The sequence below is a fragment of the Octopus sinensis genome, linkage group LG2 (genome assembly GCF_006345805.1).
Source record: "Octopus sinensis linkage group LG2, ASM634580v1, whole genome shotgun sequence".
In the NCBI taxonomy this organism is placed as follows: Eukaryota; Metazoa; Mollusca; class Cephalopoda; order Octopoda; family Octopodidae; genus Octopus; species Octopus sinensis.
The window spans coordinates 68,150,426-68,169,164 of NC_042998.1; the positions used below are offsets into that span (position 1 = coordinate 68,150,426).

The window sequence follows — 18,739 nt, forward strand, 5'->3', positions numbered from 1 at the left end:
TGTGTGTGTATTGATAGATGATATAAAATATTTGTGCATGTAAGCATGTGTGTGTGTATATTTGTGTTTAGTGAACTAGAAAGATTGAAGATTACAGTCCAAGACAGGAACTAGAATATAACTAACTCCACCGCGTATCTCGTATCACGCATCTACTGATTTTTTAGGTGACTGTACTGCCGATTATGGCAAGTAAACTGCGTTCATACCAATCTCAAAAATCAATACTTATAAAGTTTTACTGGACAAGCTAATATTATTATCTCACGTCATATCACATGAGAAACTTAATAACTTGGGAGCCACTCGCCCACCAATGTCATTGAGGTCTGGCGTCCATAACAAGATAAATACTGATATGTGATATCAACCAAATGATTACTACTAATACTTTACATTATCACTGTGTCTTGTAGCAGTCCCAGTTAATGGACTTTTGATTCATTTGGTACTTATCATTGAAATATCTTCAGAGTTTCTCAAAAGAGAGAGGATGTTGAACAATAAATAATAAAATATTTTATCGAGAGAAATACAAACTATTCTCTGTATAAAACTGTATACGGATCTACCAACAGCACATCAGTCTAAGTTTTCCATCTCTATAAGGACACTGTAAACTGGAAGCATCTGAGTGCGAACTACTGATTAGATTATTGCAGGATTTTTTTTTTCAATTTAGTCAACTCTAAACCTCATGTGTATTTTCAATAAACACGACACTGTAATAATTGCCATAGAATATTGAAAAATCGAAGATAATACCTAATATTAGATTACACCACCACCTTACTGTTGTGTGGGTGACTTGACAAATAATAGAATCACTGCGCATGATTGCGTAAACCAAAACGGAAATATCTTTTCTACATAACCACTATAATTAACATTGGTAATTATAATAATGATAATAATCTCGATGATGAAAGATAATAGCCTTAATGATAATAGTAGTTTCTTGTATAATAATGATCAGGATTTCTTTTATAATAATAACAGTAATTTCTTTAAAATAGTAATGATGATGGTGTTGGTAGCAGCAGTGGTGATAGTGGTGGTAGATGAGATTTATTTTATATAATAAAAGTTAGGATGATTATAATAATGATGGATTCACACGTCAAAGACGACGTATGGCCGTTCAGTTTTTACCGACGACCTGCACAAGTGATTCGTTTATTGTGATCAAATGTTTGTGCCGCACATTAGCTCACTTCTCTCCACCAAATCGACATTTCTTGAACAGGTGCATAGTGAGCCCCCCCCCCACACACACACACACGACAAGAGTCGAAGCAATCGTAGAGCAACGTGAGAGGAAGTGCTTTGCTCAAGAACACAACACACTACTCGGTCTAAGAATCGATGTCACAATCGCCAGTTCGGTAATGTAACACACTAACCACTGAGCCATGCGCCCTCATTTAGTGAGAACAACAATAATGATGATGATGATGATCATGATGATGATCATGATGATCATGATGATGATGAGGATGATGATGATGATGATGATGATGAAATCTGTCAGATAAACACTTTTGACGTAATACCATAGCAACATTTTCGACGGAAGTAAATGGTAACCTGCATTAAAAAAATGGTGGGTGGAATATTTCAACCTGATTTCAGAATATTCTTTCATCATATTCTTTCGAGTTAAAAATCTTTATGTATTGATATCACTATTAAGTTGAGAATAATCTGATAGATAAACAACAATTTTATTTGAAATATTTGACAGCTAAAATAACATAGGAAAATAGTTTCATCAACACATAAAGAATACAAAGTAAATTTCATTTCCTTTTTGTAAGTATTAATAAGCTTACCATTAATATTAATTTAGCAGGCTTCACATTCGGAATTAAAGAGTGTGCCTGAATTTAGTTTTATACCTAAGTGACTCGAAATAATTATTTTATGTATGAACTGCAATTAGCTGCTATCTGTTGTTTCCTTCCAGCAAATTCGTTGAAAGTTAATATGTCTACTAAATTGTGTGTATATATGTATATTAGTGCCTATGTGTATGCATGTATATATTTGTGTGTGCATTTATGTGTGTGTCTGTGTGTGTACGTATATCCATGAATTCATATATAGTACAAATATATATATGCGTGTATCTCTTCCCTCTTTCTCACTTTTTCTCATTACATATACATACACATATACATACACCTACATATATATATACACATATATACATACACACACATGCACACTCACACACACATACATACATACAGACATGCATACATAGAAAGGCATACAGATAGACAGACAGACAGAAAACAAATTAATAGATTAACTGGTAGATAGACAGATAGAAACATACGAACTTACATACATACATACATACATACATACATACATACATACGTACATACATACATACATACATACATACATACATACATACATACATACGTACGTACATGTACATTTACGAAATACCTTAAAGATAAACTGGTAATCTGCATGAGAGAAAAACGGATTTAGCAAATATATGGTTTCAACTCCTAGAGGTTTCGATTTTTGTACACTCTTCTGGTTACAAAGACTGAAGCTGTTGTAGAAGTAGACTTTTATATTTCAATGCAAATAGCTAATTTGCATCTTCGTATATATTCGTATCTTTACTTACGTCTTTTCTGTGTATTCTTATTTTCGAATCTTTCTTTGCTTAAAATATATATATATATATATTTAGAAAACAAAATATAACTAACTGTGAGATATTTGTTTATATACAATAATCTGCCTACCTGAATTATAAAGATTATTCGAGTCTATGGAGACAAATTTTGTTAGAAAGATATAAGTAGTTAGCAGTGAGATGTTAGGTTATGTAAAGTAATCAGTCTCTCCGAATTTTAAAGATTATTTCAGACTATCGATACTAAATTTGTGAGAATAAAATAGGTAATTAGCTGTGAAGTATTAGTTTACATAGAGATCTGTCTGGATTTTAATGAGTATGCGAGACTACCAAAAGTTATTTTGTTAGTAATGTTATTGTTATAACCATATTAAATTCTTGAACTGAGCTTCATGGCCATATCGTCTCCTATCGACTTTTTCACTCCTATCGACTTTGTCCTTCTACCATTGCTATGATGTTATATGTTGTAAGCTTTCGCTAACAAAACGACCAAAAGATGATTATGAAAGAAGCTTTTATATATTTCGTTGTTAGCCCTCATCTATCATAATCCTAAGTTTTCAAATGCATGAAATAACTAATTGGAAATATATAATTATAATACTATATATACATTTGGAAGAGCTTGATTCATGGAACCAAGTATATTTATTACTAGCCGTTCGTTTATAACAGACTAAATAGATCATGTTCGAATCTCTGGCCTTGCGCTTATGTTATTAATCATGAGGATGGACATACTCATGCTACTTGTACACTGTTACGTGGAATGAACCGTTGAGAGTTAGACACCTTTATTACGAAGACTTGAACTAGTAACACTTGAAATGCTAAGCCTGATCCTTAACCTGAATATGATGTTTTAGAGGATAAAATAAGGTTGTGAGATTCTCGCTATACCCAAGAGCATAAGTTATAGCTAAGATGAATAATTAGACAGAAAAAGAGGACAACTAGAGTAGTATACATAATGAAGTATATATAATTATATATATATATATAAACATAGATAAATTTAGATATGTTTCGACCAAAGATTGGTCCAGGCCATGTCTAACTTAATAGCATCACCTGATAGGATTATCTAAATCCTTTTTGAAGTTTTGTGGTGTCATGGTCCACTCGAGTAGGGAGTGTATCCAAGTATAGGTGGCTACTCTGGTATTCCTTGAAGAAATTTGTCCAGATTCCGCTTAAATTTGATGGGATCCTTTTCCTGTTGATCAGTTTTGGGACAATGTTAAATAGGGCAGAGCTTGTTGAGGAAAAGAAATTGTGATATATATATATATATATATATATATATATATATATATATATTATATATATATATATATATATATATACATGTATGTATATATGTATGCATGTACGTATAGATAGATAGATAGATAGACAGATAAACATGCATATATATATATATATATATATGCGCATATATGTGTCTGTATAGATATATGTATACAGAAACACACGCACACACTCATATATATATATATACATGTATACATACACACACAGACACAACACATGCACACACGTGTATACCTATATATATATATATATATATATATATATATATATATATATAACTAGATTATTTACTTATATTCAAGCATGCATTGAAATGTGTATGTATGCGAATATGTGAGTGCCTGTAAGTGGATACACGACTGTTCATGTTTTATCGTATGATGGCGTGTGCATATGTGATTATCTCTATTTATATGTGTGTGTAATTATGCGTACATTTGTATGCGGATATATTCGTGATTGTATGTGAGTCTTTGTCTCTGTGTGTGTGAGAGAGAGATAGCGAGACTGTGTGTTTGTGTATATATATGCGTGTGCGTATGTGTGTGTTGTAAAAGAAAGGCTGTAGATATAGATTATTAGCTTGATATAATTTTTCCTAAAAGCTCTCTCTGATCGCTTTATTTACGTTAGCTGATAAATTAAAACTAAACAACGACTGCTATCAGTGTTAGCCTAATACATCGCCACGATAGCAATCTTATCAGCTATTTTCATCTTAATATATCAACTAATATAAACCGAACACTACCTGATATTCATCTCAACTACTCTCTTATTTGCAACATTACAATGATGAAAGAAAAAAATGGTGCTACATAATTATACATAGAGATATGCGTGTGTCTATACTTGTGTTTGTGTGTTTGTGTGCAACACATTGATATATATATTGATATATATATTGATATATCGATATATATGTATATATACACTCATTCATAGACACACATACGTAGATATATAAACCTATATATATGCTTATACCATATCTAAGTGTATATATATTATATATATATATATATATATATATATATATATATATTCACACACACACATACACAACATACTTTCATATATGCATATGTACATACATGTACATACATACACACACACACAAACACACACATTCGCACACATGTGTATGTGTGTGTGTATGCATATATATATATGTGTGTGTGTGTGTGTGTGTGTGCGTGTGTGTGAGTGTGTGTTAGATCGCATTGGATTAGACTTGATGAAACTAACAATAAACACCGTAAAAGTAATTTTTTATGATTGTTTAATGCAATAATATGCGTTTATATATAGTTTCCACGAGCTACAGAATCCTATCTTCATTATCATCAGCAGCATCAGCATCACCAACATCATCAACATCATTATCATTAAAGCAATTAACTGCTCATCGCCAAAACCACCACCACCCCTCCACTACGGCCTTCATATGTTTTATGTAGAATTATTATTTCATTTATTGTATTATATCCTCTATTAATAACTTCCATATTTTCTTTTGACAGAGCACAAGTTTTCTTTGTTCCGATCGTTTTGGCTGATTTGGGCCATGCTCTTTGGTGCATCAGTTAACACAGACAATCCGCGAGGAGTCTCCAGTCGTTTTCTCGGCAACGTATGGGCACTTTTTGCGTTAGTCTTCCTTGCAAGTTATACAGCGAATCTAGCAGCCTTTATGATTACAAAAGAGGAATTCTACGATTTGTCTGGCATTCAAGATTGGAGGGTAAGTTTGGAGTTAGTCTTCTTTTACTGAGAAGTCTTACAAGCTTCTGTTCATTTACCATCGTTTTATCGTTTTCTTTTTTTTCACTTGTTACTTACATGAAGCTGCAGCCATCCTGGGGCTCCGCCACCAAGAATTTTAGTCGATCGAATCGTCTCAAGTACTTTTTTTTTGGAAACCTGGTTCTCATTTTATCGATTTCTCTAGCCAAACCGCTAGCTTACGGACACATAAATACACCAAAACCGGTTGTCAATCGGTGGTGGAGGACAAATACCGCCACAAAGACACACACACAAACGCACACAATGGGCCCCTTCCAGTTTCTGTCTACGAAATCCACTCACAATGCTTTGGTCAACAAGAAGCTATAGATGAAGAAATTTGCCCACTGTGCCACGGAATGGGACTAAAGCAAACTTCTTACCACACAGCAAGCCTGTACCTATTCAAATTCGTACGAAAACGTGTTCCACCCCTCATACGACGTTACTTTTTAGCGTACCGTAATCTCTCACCATATCGTGGTTCGCTTATCGCGGTTCACCTATCGCGGTTTATTATTTAAGCTTACGTCGATTTCTCCGTGGTGTTGTTTTGCATTTATAAAATAAATATATATTAATTAAAAAAATAATAATATACAGTACAGTACTATTTCTACTTCGCGAATTTCCACCTATCGTGGTGGGTGGGATTGAAATGTAATACCCGTGGTAGTCGAGGGATTACTGTATACTCTTCCCAAAGTGGGTAATATCTGGAAATATGACAATTATAATTAAGCTTTTTACAAAATTTCGTGTTATTTGGACAAATTGTTCAAACGGATGTTAATTTTCGAAGATAAACATTTATTACATAAAAGCAAAATTAGATAAAAATATATTTTAACAGTCTTCCTTTAACTATTTTGTTCTTTACTCCCTCTCTTCCTCTTCCTTTTCCTCCTCTCCTTCCTCTTCCTCCTCCTCCTCCTTAGAGATTCACTGCGTGCGCGTGCTTATGCGTGTCAGCGCATGCGTTTACGTCTGCAGTTTTGGCAAAGAGGCCATACATACAAACTTAGATAAACTTAGGTATGTTTCGTCCAAAGATTGCTCCAGGCCATGTCTAAACTTAATAGCACCACCTGATAGGATTATCTAAATCCTTTTTCAGTCGAGTTTTGTGTTATCATGGTCCATTCCAGAAGCGAGTTCTTGTTGAGTGAGTTGTATCCAGGTATAGGTAGCTTATCTGGTATTCCTTGAAGAAATATGTTCAGATTCCGTTTAAAGGTGATGGGATCGTTTTCCTCTTTGATCTGTTTTGGAACAATGTTAAATAGGGCAGGGATTGTTGAGGAAAAAAATGTGTTGCAGTGAATTTATATGTTACGATTCTGAATTGGGTAGCGGACGTATGGCCCGTGGTCCTAGCCTTAGAGATTCACTTTCTCTCACAGCATGCCTGTGTGTATGCGTGTGTGTGCATGTGTTTACATCTAGAGGGAGACGCAGGGAGAGAGAGAGAGTGTGTGTGTGTGTGTGTGTGTGTGTGTGTGTGTGTGTGTGAAAGAGAGAGAGAGAGAGAGAGAGAGAGAAGCATTACCAATGAAAATGCATAAACCTATGTAGAATGTGTACTCGACTGATGCTTATTTTGAAACATGTTTATTAGTTATTAGTATCACCAGGCCAAAGCGAAATTATATATGTGTGTGTGTGTGTGTGTGTGTGTGTGTGTGTGTGTGTAGTTGAAATTTATAGAAAAACAAAAGACGAAGACAGGTGTATTAGTTTGACGCTCGGGAAAGATGAAAAAGCCTTTTTATGTTTCGAGCGTATGCTCTTCAGCAGAAAGGAATAAGAGAAAATAAACTGAGAGAATTTAAAAAAGAAACTTGTAGATTTCAGTGGTTCTGTATGTATATATATATATATATGTGTGTGTGTGTGTGTGTGTGTGTGTGTGTGTGTGTGTGTTTGTGTGTGCACTCGTCTTGCACTTATATTAACTTTATCTGTATCTCTCTTTTACTCTCTCTCGCTCTCCACCTCCCCTTCTCGCTGTATGATATTAAAGTATGACTGGGGATACCAATCATCCAACCAGCCAACTAACACTTATATCGGCGCGGGTGTGCGTATGTGCGTGTGTGTGTCAAGTATATGCGTTCATCTTGTACCTTTTATTACTCCCTTTATACCATTCTTTTACTCTTGCCACTCTCTCTCTCTCTCTCTCTATCTCTCTCTCTCTCTCTCTCTCTCTCTCTCTCTCTCTCTCTCTCTCTCTCTCTCTCGTTGTATATATATAGCAATAATAAATCTCTGAGCGAGACGTAAACAGTAGCAGCACGGAAACGTGAAGTATATTTGCCACGTAAATATGGCGGACCCATAGGAGATTATGCTACTGTTTATAGCCCCAGGAAGTCATCTCTTCCAGCTGCTAACGACACACACACACACACACACACATATATACATACATACATACATACATACATACATACATACATACATACATACATACATACATACATACATACATACATACATACATACATACATATGTCTATCTATCTCGATACCATGAACTTAGTGCCTAGAGAAACCAACAACCAACGGTATTTTGGTGCTGGAGCGTTATATTTCTTCATATGAAGACATTATGACCGTTAATTAATTACAGTAAAGCGTTGGAAATACTTCTCTTCTAAAATAAAATGCAGCTTACTTATTCTCGTACCGTTATTTTCTTAGGCTCATTGCTCAGTGGTTAGAGAGTCTGGTTTCCAATCGTGAAGTTAAGAGTTCGATTCTTGTACTGAACTGTATGTTGTATTCTTGAGCAAGAGCCTTTTTTTTAATTTTTTGGTCACGTTGCTCCAGTTCACTCAGTTGTAGAAATTAGTTATGATGTTACTGATGCCAAGCTGTATTGGCCTTTGCCTTGGCCTTTCCCTTGGATAACATCGGTGACGTGGAGAGGGAAGCCTTGTATGCATGGGTGACTGATGGTTTCCACAAAAAAACCTTATCCGGACTATTGCCCCGGAAGGGAACTTTCTAGGTGCAATCCCATGGTCATTCGTAAGCGAAGTGGATTTTTACTATTTCCTTAGTTAAACACGTACGGGATTCATATTTTGTACGTTTTCACTTTCAATATTAAGATAAGGAATTGAAGGCGGCGAGTCGGCATGATCGTTAGCATGCCGCGAAAAATTCTTAGCGGTATTTCGTCCGTCTTTACGCTCTGTGTTCAAATCCTGCTGAGGTTGACTCTGCCTGTTACCTTTCAGGGTCAATAAGATAAGTAGCTTGAGCACCCTCCCTCAAAATTGCTGGCCTTGTACCAAGATTGAAATCAATATTAAGATAAGGAATTATTCGGGGAAACTAGAGGGTCTCTCCCTCGCAACTTCATGTTTTGCAAAAAATCTTTTTGTTTCTATCAAAGTTAAAAATCACAAATAAAGGCAATTATTCTGCGAAAACTAGTGGTTTTCTGCATTATAAAAATTATAATGTAGTTTCCCAATTAATTTATAGGTAAGTTAGTAAGGTCTATTTCAAGACTGGATTTTTTTGAGGGAGAGATAAAGAACGTTTTTTAACTGTTGAAAACAAATCCCACTCACTCTCTCACTCTCTCTCTCACTCTCTCTCTCTCTCTCTCTCTCTCTCTCCTTCTCTCTCCATTTATTTATCTATCTCCCTTTCTCCTTCTTTCTCTCTCTCCCCACCTATCTCTCTCTCTCCAATATCAATCCAAAAACACCATATCTCTTTCCTACCCACAATTTATCAGCTTAACCTAATCTTAACAGCTTCAATACTAATTCTATTATGACTGTTATTATTTCATATAAGTAATGCTGCTATTCGTAACAGAATGATTCGTCGTCAATATTCAGTAGATATTGTTAGCGAAATTATTCAAGAGAAAAAAATATTTTTCCGTCGTAAAAATCGAAATTTTTCATTATAAAAGTTTCTCTCCTGGTGAAGCGAGACTTCAGCCTGATTTTTATTCTTCGATTAGTTTACGCATCTTTTCTTCTTAGAAGCTACTAATGAATGAAACCTTGAAGTTTTTATATCTCGTTTCCCCTCTGAAATACAAGGCTTTTTCGATTAGTTAGTCAAAACGTAACCAATATTTAAATTATTCAAGAGAAAAATTATATTCCTTTCGTCTGTTTAAGATCAATGTGTAACTTTAAAAAATGACGGCTTTAAAGGAATAATTTAATATTGTACGTAATTTCAATCCAAGATTATTGCAAGTTTACATCTATGAAGTTGCTTATAAACTATAAAATAAAACTTTTGATTAAAAGTAAAAATTTCAGAACATCCTATCTTCATTCATCTTTAATTATTAAAATGTGTTATCAATCGTTAAAAGAAGTATCTGCTAATGAGCTACAATAAGGGTGTAGATAAAATATTTGGATTCTTAACTTTGAACTTGTAGATTCAAATTATGGTTGAGATGCTATACTTTTAACAAACTACCCATGTTCTTAAACTGAAATTGAGAGTGTATTCGCTTGAAACTTATATTTTTTAATGTAATATTGATTTCTGTAAATGAAATGATCATATTCTAGAACAATTTCAGTATTAGGTATAACTTGACTAAAAAATAAATTACAGCCGTCACTTGCAAGCGAGTATCACTTGATAGCATGAACAACGCTTTCGCCTGTGCAATCGTGAGCAAGTATAAATGCATCGTGGCAAGTATAAATGCATCTTTGATGTAGTGGAACATCGAGGTTGTTACAGATGGGCAGAAAGAAAGAAAGAGAATATACCAACAACAGGTTGTTGCTCATTTCCAGCTAAGCATACCGGGTCGACGTAAAAGTAAAACATTTTCCCCGAAATGCAGACTTAATTCCATGATTCGAACGCACGGCTTCATGGTCGTACAATCAAAGACTCTAACCACCAGACGACGCTTTGACTAACTAGTTTCAGAAGTTTTTTGCTTCAGAATGAAACGAAATATGGACAACTGGATAAGGTATTACAAGTGGATAAATATTTTAACTCTACCTTATTAAAGAACTCATTCAAAATTAATAAATCATTGACTTGATAAAGTATATAAAGAAATGGAGAGCGAACAATATTATTCCGTAATTCATGTCATGTCCAACTGGTTGGATAATCGAAGCAATCTTGGTTATTACGTCTCCATGTGTCTGCATGTGTTTCCATTTGTTTCCAAGAAAAAAAAAATCAATAAGTCTCCGTATCCAATCGTTTGATTCAATGAAATATTCCCAAGATCAAAAAAACAAACTAAAAATAAATTTGAAAATCTTGAAAAGAAAATAAATGATGAAAGAGCTAAATAGTTTTCTAAAAACTGGCGAGACATTATTGAACTGTGAGGTTAAATAATGAACCACCTTTTATTCTAACATTGCAAAAGAGTCTAATTAGAAACATGGAAACACTATAATATTCCTGATTTACTCTGTTATTGCTGCTGTTGTTGTTATTGTTGTTACTATCGCTGCCATTATTCTTATTTCTATTGCTGTTATTAAATAGCAAAACCACTAAACTCAAAACTATTCACTCAGACTCAACTCAGCTGCAGAAGTACCAACTTTTCTTATTCGTTATCTGTATTTAACCAAAGGCGTGTTTGGATTCACGACTGTAAACTGACAACATATTTCTCATATTTACCAGCATTAACGCCCTTCACTTATAACAGTAAACCGGTTGTGTGCTAAGAAGTTTTCTTCCTAACCATATGGTTCTGGTTTCAGTCCGACTGCGTGACAACTCTGGCAAAAGTCTTCTACTATAGCTGACCAAAGCCTTATGAGTGGATTTGATTCATAGAAACTGAAAGAAACCCGTCGTATATACAGATCTGTGTGTATTTTTGTGTCTGTGTTTGTCCCCGCCACCACCACTCGTGGTGACAACCAGTGTTGGCTTGTTTACATTCATGTAACTTAGTGGTTCGGCAAAAGAGACCGATAGAACAAGAAACCATACTTTAAAAAGATAAGTACTGGGGTCGATTCATTCGACTAAAAATTCTTCAAGATTATGCTCCAGCATGGGCGCAATCTAATATATGTTGTCAGTTTACAGGCGCAGGAGTGGCTGTGTGGTAAATAGCTTGCTTACCAGCCACATGTTTCTGGTTCAGTACCACTGCATGGCACCTTGGGCAAGTGTCTTCTACTATAACCGCCGGCCAACCAAAGCCTTGTGAGTGGATTTGGTAAACGGAAACTGAAAGAAGCCGGTCGTATATATGTATGTATATATATGAGTGTGTGTGTGTCTGTGTGTGTGTGTATGTGTGTTTGTCCCCCAACCCCAACATCACTTGACAACCTGATATTGGTGTGCTTATGCGTCCCCGTAATTTAGTGGTTCTGCAAAAAAGACCGATAGAATAAGTACTAGGCTTACAAAGAATAATTCCTGGGATCGATTTTCTCGACTAAAGGCGGTGCTCCAGCATGGCCGCAGTCAAATGACTGAAATATGTCAAAGATAAACGATATCTTATGAGTGATAAAGATATCCAGCCTTTGTAGTCAAATATGAGATATACTCACCCTGGCTGTGCGTGGTTCTAGTCAACATGTTGAGATATATAGACAGAGGGGCTAACTGGTACTCCGTCGGTTACGACGGCAAGGGTTCCAAGTGATCCGATCAACGGAACTAGCTGTTCCTGAAATTAAGGTAGAAGTGGCTGAGCACTCCACAGACACGCGTACCCTTTCACGTAATTTTCAGGAAGATTCATCGTGTCACAGAATGTGACACGACTGGCCCTTTGAATTACAGGTACTACTCATTTTTGCCAGCTGAGCGAACTGCAGCAATGCGAAATAAAATGTCTTGCTCAAAAATATCATGTGCCGTCCCGAATCGAACTCACGACCTCGCGAACGTGAACCGAATACATTAACCACTTGGTCACGCGCCTTCGCAGACAAAGTGGTTTTTACAGTGATGACGGTCGTAGATGTTAATGATAACTACGGCACAGTGATAACAGTTACAATGTTTAAATTGTTGGTTATGTTGATTTTGTTGTAGTTCATATCATTTTTGTGGTTTCGTTGTTTATGTTATTGCGGTCAATCTTGATACTGATCTCGTTCATTATACATTTTTTTATCTACCTTGTTTATCTGTTTTTTAAAAATATTTTTGTTGTTTATGCTGTTGATTTTGCTATTATTTTAAAGTTATTTCTGCTCTTCTATATATGGTGTTCATCTCGTAGGTGCTCTTGCTGTCGTCCATAGTTTTCATAGTGTTGGTTTTGTTGTTGTTCACGATGTGGTTTATCTCGTAAATGTTGTTATTGTTAGTGGTGCGGGATCATTACTGTCATGTCCGTTGCTAATTTTCTTACTGCTGCTACTTCTGCTGCTGGCGTTGTTGTTGTTGCTGTTGTTACTACTGCAGCTGCTGCTTTTGTTGCATTTGTTGCTGGTGTCGTTTTTCTTGCAGTTGTTCATTTTTTTTTGCTGTTACCATTGTTGTTGCTTTTGCTACTCTTGTTGTTGTTATTGCTATTGTTGTTCTTACCGTCGTTATTGTTGCTGTTGCTGTTATAGCTATTCTTGTCGGTGTGGTTGTTGTGGCTGTAAGTACAGTTGTTGTTTTTGTTATGCTTTATACACTCGGTTGAGTATTTATAACAACAAGTATAACGTAACGAAATATGAAGTGTGAAAAGGTATCACGGAATATTTCTTTCAAAATCGTGTCTGTTTCCGTTCTATGCACCACTTGCAATTATCGTTGCGTGGCTGGAAATATAAGCAAAAGAGGGTGGAAGAAAGGTAGGGATTTCATTAGCTTCTTTAGTCATACAAAACGCTTAAATATTTTAGGCGATAAAATAATAGTTGTTATAATGTTCAAACATTTCGTCTCTTAAATGCAGCACCAAAGTAAATGCGAAATAAACTACCTCAGAAAACCAGGAAAAACTAAAATTCAAACTCAGATTTTTGGGAAATTACTACCAGTTCGGTTTTGATCGAAGAGTTAATTGAACTATTTGATTTAATCAAACTACGTTCCTCATTGCTTAATTAATCTTATTTAGATTTTTTATTCTTTTTGAATCTAATATATTATCACTAGCTTGGCTATTGTTTCTTCATGTGGATGGTATCTCAAAGAAATATCTATCTCTCAGTAATTCTAGTTTTTACACCAACCATTGTACATTGTTGTACATAACATAACGATTCTCCAATCGCTAATTTCACAAATAAGGTCACCTCTCAGCTTTACTGATGAGGTAGTATTATACTGAAATATCTTCGCAGCTATCTCCTACTATTGTGGGAAAAGACTCGGGAGAAATTTTCCTCCTAGAAAACGTGTGAAAACATATATGGTTGTTAATGATGTTATCGGATCGTAAGACGCACGTGTTTCAATGTTCTTTCGCATCGTCAGTGACAAACATCAAATTTCTCAGTCACAACTCAATTAGAATAATTCGCTCTTATATTAGAACAGCAAACGCTACGTTTGTTGATGCGGGTAAAGCTTTGTCAAGGTAGAATTAAAAGTTGTACGAAGCAGTGTTAAATGAAACATATTCGTCTAAAGTCATAATTCACAAACTCGGGCGTGGACAACGCTTCCACTGCGAAAATATTTTCGAGAGAAAACTCTTCTCCTCGCCAGCAATTTTTGAAAACTCATTTGGTTGTGACGGACATCATTGGGTTGAATTCGTTGATATAGGCCGGTAAATGACAGATCTGGTGATCGTAGGTGAGACAAGAAAGAACGCAGAAACGTATGCATCCTACGATCCAATGACGCCATTCAAAGACTCACGTAATTTCTCAAATGTCATCTAGGGAAGGTCTTCTCACGCCCAAGTGTGCTCGATCGTATTAAATATGCCTTTATGTATATCGAATTGGGGACTTTATGATTGCATGTCAACTTCGTAATCATTCGGCCATCCTGTGACTAGGTGGCTGGTATACACCATGTTTAAATAAAGACACAAATATATCTGATTTGTCGCTTAACAAATTTTTTTAGCAACTACACTAGAAAATTGCAACGAATGTCTATTGATCATTGCTGAGTGAAATAGGCCTTAATTGACTTCATAAGATATACGTCACGTCACAAGCCATTGGTCAGAAATTAGAAATCAATTACGGAGAAAAATTAGTTACGAAATTACAAAAATATAAAAATAAGAAAAAATATAAAAGGCTGAAAAAAAAAGCAATTTTCCTTCGCATTCCTTCCTACAGAAATAACGTTTATATGTCATTTATGTGTTGGAAAAAATAAATACATTAAGCTATAAATTCATTTTCAGGAAGAAAATATCAATCTTGAATTAATTATTTATATAAACGTTATTTGCTTTGCTTTTTACGCCAGAAAAAAATGGACAAAAATGGAAGGTATAATGAAATTAAGAAAGAATGTAACAATAGAAAATAAATATTTCCCGAAAAAATTTGGGTCGAAATTAGTTGTAAATCAGTGAAAAGAACACAAAAATATGTGAAGTATTACTAATCACCACTGTAAAAACATAAAAAAAAAAGAAAGCGAAGGAAAATGCTGGAAATTGAAGAGTGAATATATATGTGTGTTCTTGATATATTTGTACTATTATTGATTGACTTAAAATCGATATCAAATGACTAGCTAAATCTTATTATTGTAGTTAATTGCTTATTAAAATAAAAGAAAACAAAAGAAGTCATTAATAATAGTATTACTATCATTATTATTAAGGTGGCGAGCTGGCAGTATCGTTAGCACGCTGGATGAAATGCTTCACGGTATTTTGTCTGCAGCTACGTTCTGCACGCTGGGCGAAATGCTTAGCGACATTTCGCCCGTCGTTACATTCTGAGTTCAAATTCTGCTGAGATTGACTTTGCTTTCATCCTTTCGGGGGTTGATAAAATAAGTACCAGTTGATTACTGGAATCCATTTAAGCGACCAAAAGCCTTCCCCAAAATTCAGGACTTGTGCCTTTAGTAGAAAGTATTATTATAAAGGCGGTGTGCTGGCAGAATCGTTAGCACGCTGGGCGAAATGCTTAGCGGTAATTCGCCTGCCGCTACGTTCTGAGTTCAAATTCCACCGAGGTCGACTTTGCTTTTCATCCTTTCCCAGTCGATTAAATAAGTACCAGTTACACACTGGGTTCGATATAATCGACTTAATCCGTTTGTCTGTCCTTGTTTATCCCCTCTGTGTGTAGCTCTTTGTGGGCAGTAAAGAAATACGAAATGTTAACACGCTGGACGAAATGCTTAGCGGTATTCCGCCCGTCGCTACGTTCTGAGTTCAAGTTCCACCGAGGTCGACTTTGCTTTTCATCCTTTCCGGGCCGATAAATTAAGTACCAGTGAAACTCTGGGGCCGATGTAATCGACTAGACCCACCCCCAAAAATTTCAGGCCTTGTGCCTAAAGTAAAAAAGATTATTATTGTTACTGATTATTGTTGGTGTCATTATAGTTGTTGTTGTTGTTGTTGTTGTAAAAGCGGCGAGATGGCAGAATCGTTAGCATGCTGGACGAAACGCTTAGTGGTATTTCACCCGTCGCTACGTTCTGAGTTCAAATTCCGCCGAGGTCGACTTTGCCTTTTATTCTTTCGAGGTCGATTAAATAAGTACCAGTGAAACACTGAGCTCGATATAATCGACTAATCCCCTTCCCAAAAATTTCAGGCCTTGTGCCAATAATAGAAATGATTATAGTTGTTGTTGTTGTTTATGCTTACATTTTCATCTTTTTTATATATATTTCTTGTTCAGCTGATGAATCCACACGCTCTAAAGCCGCCATTCCGGTTCGCTACAACACCAAACGGAAGTACTGAAACTAACTTGAAAACGAACTACCCGAGTATGTATAGATATATGAGTAAGTTTAACCAGCGTGACGTCACAGAAGGAATATATGCTTTGAAGAAAAAGTAAGCCGTCATACTATTATCTAGAGTGTGTTAGTGAGGCAGTGAGGTGTCTGTTGTAATGCATAACTTGGTTATATTAATTTATTCTTGGCAATGAATGTGGTGCTGTGTAAATGTGATTTCTCTGTTTCCGTGTTTGCGTAAACCCAATAAACTTCTCTGTTAGAGATGTCAGCCTATATGGGTTGCAATGTATAAATAAAGCTGGATCACTAAACATAGTCATGACAAATTGAAGAACTCCCCAACTGCTGATGGAACACATAAATCGAGATAAGGGAAGAACAATCGACTGCAGTCATAATTCTAAATGTGGTAAAATGATAAACAAATGGCAATTGAATTAAGCATAATGGCGATTAAGGTAGTGCGGGCTTAAAAATAGTAACCAGTGGAATTAACAATCAGTAACTGTATAGTGGAGCTGTTAAAAATAGCATAACTCAAACATACCATTATCATAGTCTTGATTCTTTTATTTCAGTCAGTGACCTGCAGCCATGCTGCAGCATCGTCTTCAATGTTTGGGTCAAACGAATCAGACAAACCGAACCCAGTACTTAGTCAATTTTTAAAGCCTCGTAATGATTCTCCCGGTTCCTTTTGACGAATCGCTATAAACATACACACACCACACTGATTATCAGTTACAATAGAGACCAACACAACGATATGCACATATATATATATATAAAAGAGCGATAGTACAATTTAAAATACCATCGCTAGTGACAGCGAATACAAGCCGTACAGGCAACTTAATAATAATTATATATATATATATATATAAGGATACTACATGAGAACCTGCATCGCTAAAAATAGGGAGAATTCACCAAAAAAAACACAAGACGAAGACAGGTGGTGTAGACAACAAAAAGATGTATTTGTATAACGCACGTGAAGTGGAAGAGTTTTTAACGTTTCGAGCCTACGCTCTTCCACAGAAAGGAACACAGAAAGAAACAAGGAGAGAAAATAAAGAATGTATAGTGACTACCGCGGAGTAAGCACATAAATGTGAAACAAGATGGAAATAAGTGTACTCAAATACCAGAGGTAGAGAAATATGCTTTCATTAAAAGCAGCAGAAATATAACAAATGCTGCTACCCAGAGTTTCACGTTCCCGTTCGTCGGACAGTTTTTTTTATAACACAACTGTCTGACAAACGGGAACGTGGAACTTTGAGTAACGGCTTTTGTTATATTTCTTCTACTTCTAAATAAAGTATATATATATATATATATATAAGGATAAGATCGTGAATTTAAATATCGATCTTATCAAGTGTTGTGTGTATATATATATGTGTATTTATGTTACTTTCTGCGTATATTCCACTGCAGAGGCAAAGCATTTCTTATGCAAAGCCAGAAATCTGGGATCGGGAATTATCCAGCAATTTTTTGCTAGTTTATTTTGTCTTTTTGTCTTACCTCATGGTGTTGTATGAATATTTAATGTGGTTTTAGAGTCAGGTTTTGGCTGCTATTTCCAGCGTGGCAGTATCTCTTAGATACCCTAAATTATAATGTTAATATATATATATATATACACATACATACATACATACATACATACATACATACATACATACATACATACATACATATATTCACATACGTACGCATATATACGCATGTATATATCATTATTATTCATATATTATTATTATTCATATATTATTATTATTATTATTATTATTATCTCGCTTTGGCGTAACAATACGAATATGCTGGTGTTAGAACTCAGTATAAATATACTGGAGTACGAAGTGTCAGTCGAGTACAGAGCAGTAATAAGAAAGTAGAATAACAAAGGAATAATTAATTATGAAATGGACTTCATTAGCTTACAACTATTTCTGCTATATGAGGCACCGCACTCATAGATGAATGCTTGTGTCACCCTATAGCTTAATACAGTAATACCTTCAATTTAGAGAACACTTAACATCAGTAAAATAGTGATTCCAACTCGTGGTTTAGCTTTTCCATTATTTGAATACTGTTTTTGTTTTTTGT

General features: G+C 35.2%; 1 protein-coding gene across 3 annotated transcripts in view; it reads left to right on the forward strand.

Annotated features, from left to right (window-relative positions):
• LOC115224821 (glutamate receptor ionotropic, NMDA 2B-like) overlaps positions 1–18,511 on the forward strand; it is a 743,429-nt gene extending 724,918 nt beyond the window's left edge. For all 3 annotated transcript variants that reach the window (XM_036513846.1, XM_029795750.2, XM_036513847.1), the window contains 3 exons: positions 5,506–5,726; positions 16,552–16,741; positions 18,497–18,511. In XM_036513846.1, coding sequence (XP_036369739.1) covers positions 5,506–5,726; positions 16,552–16,716 — 386 coding nt within the window. In that variant the 3' untranslated portion in view covers positions 16,717–16,741; positions 18,497–18,511. The remainder of the gene's footprint in view (positions 1–5,505; positions 5,727–16,551; positions 16,742–18,496) is intronic.
• Positions 18,512–18,739: the final 228 nt, after the last annotated feature.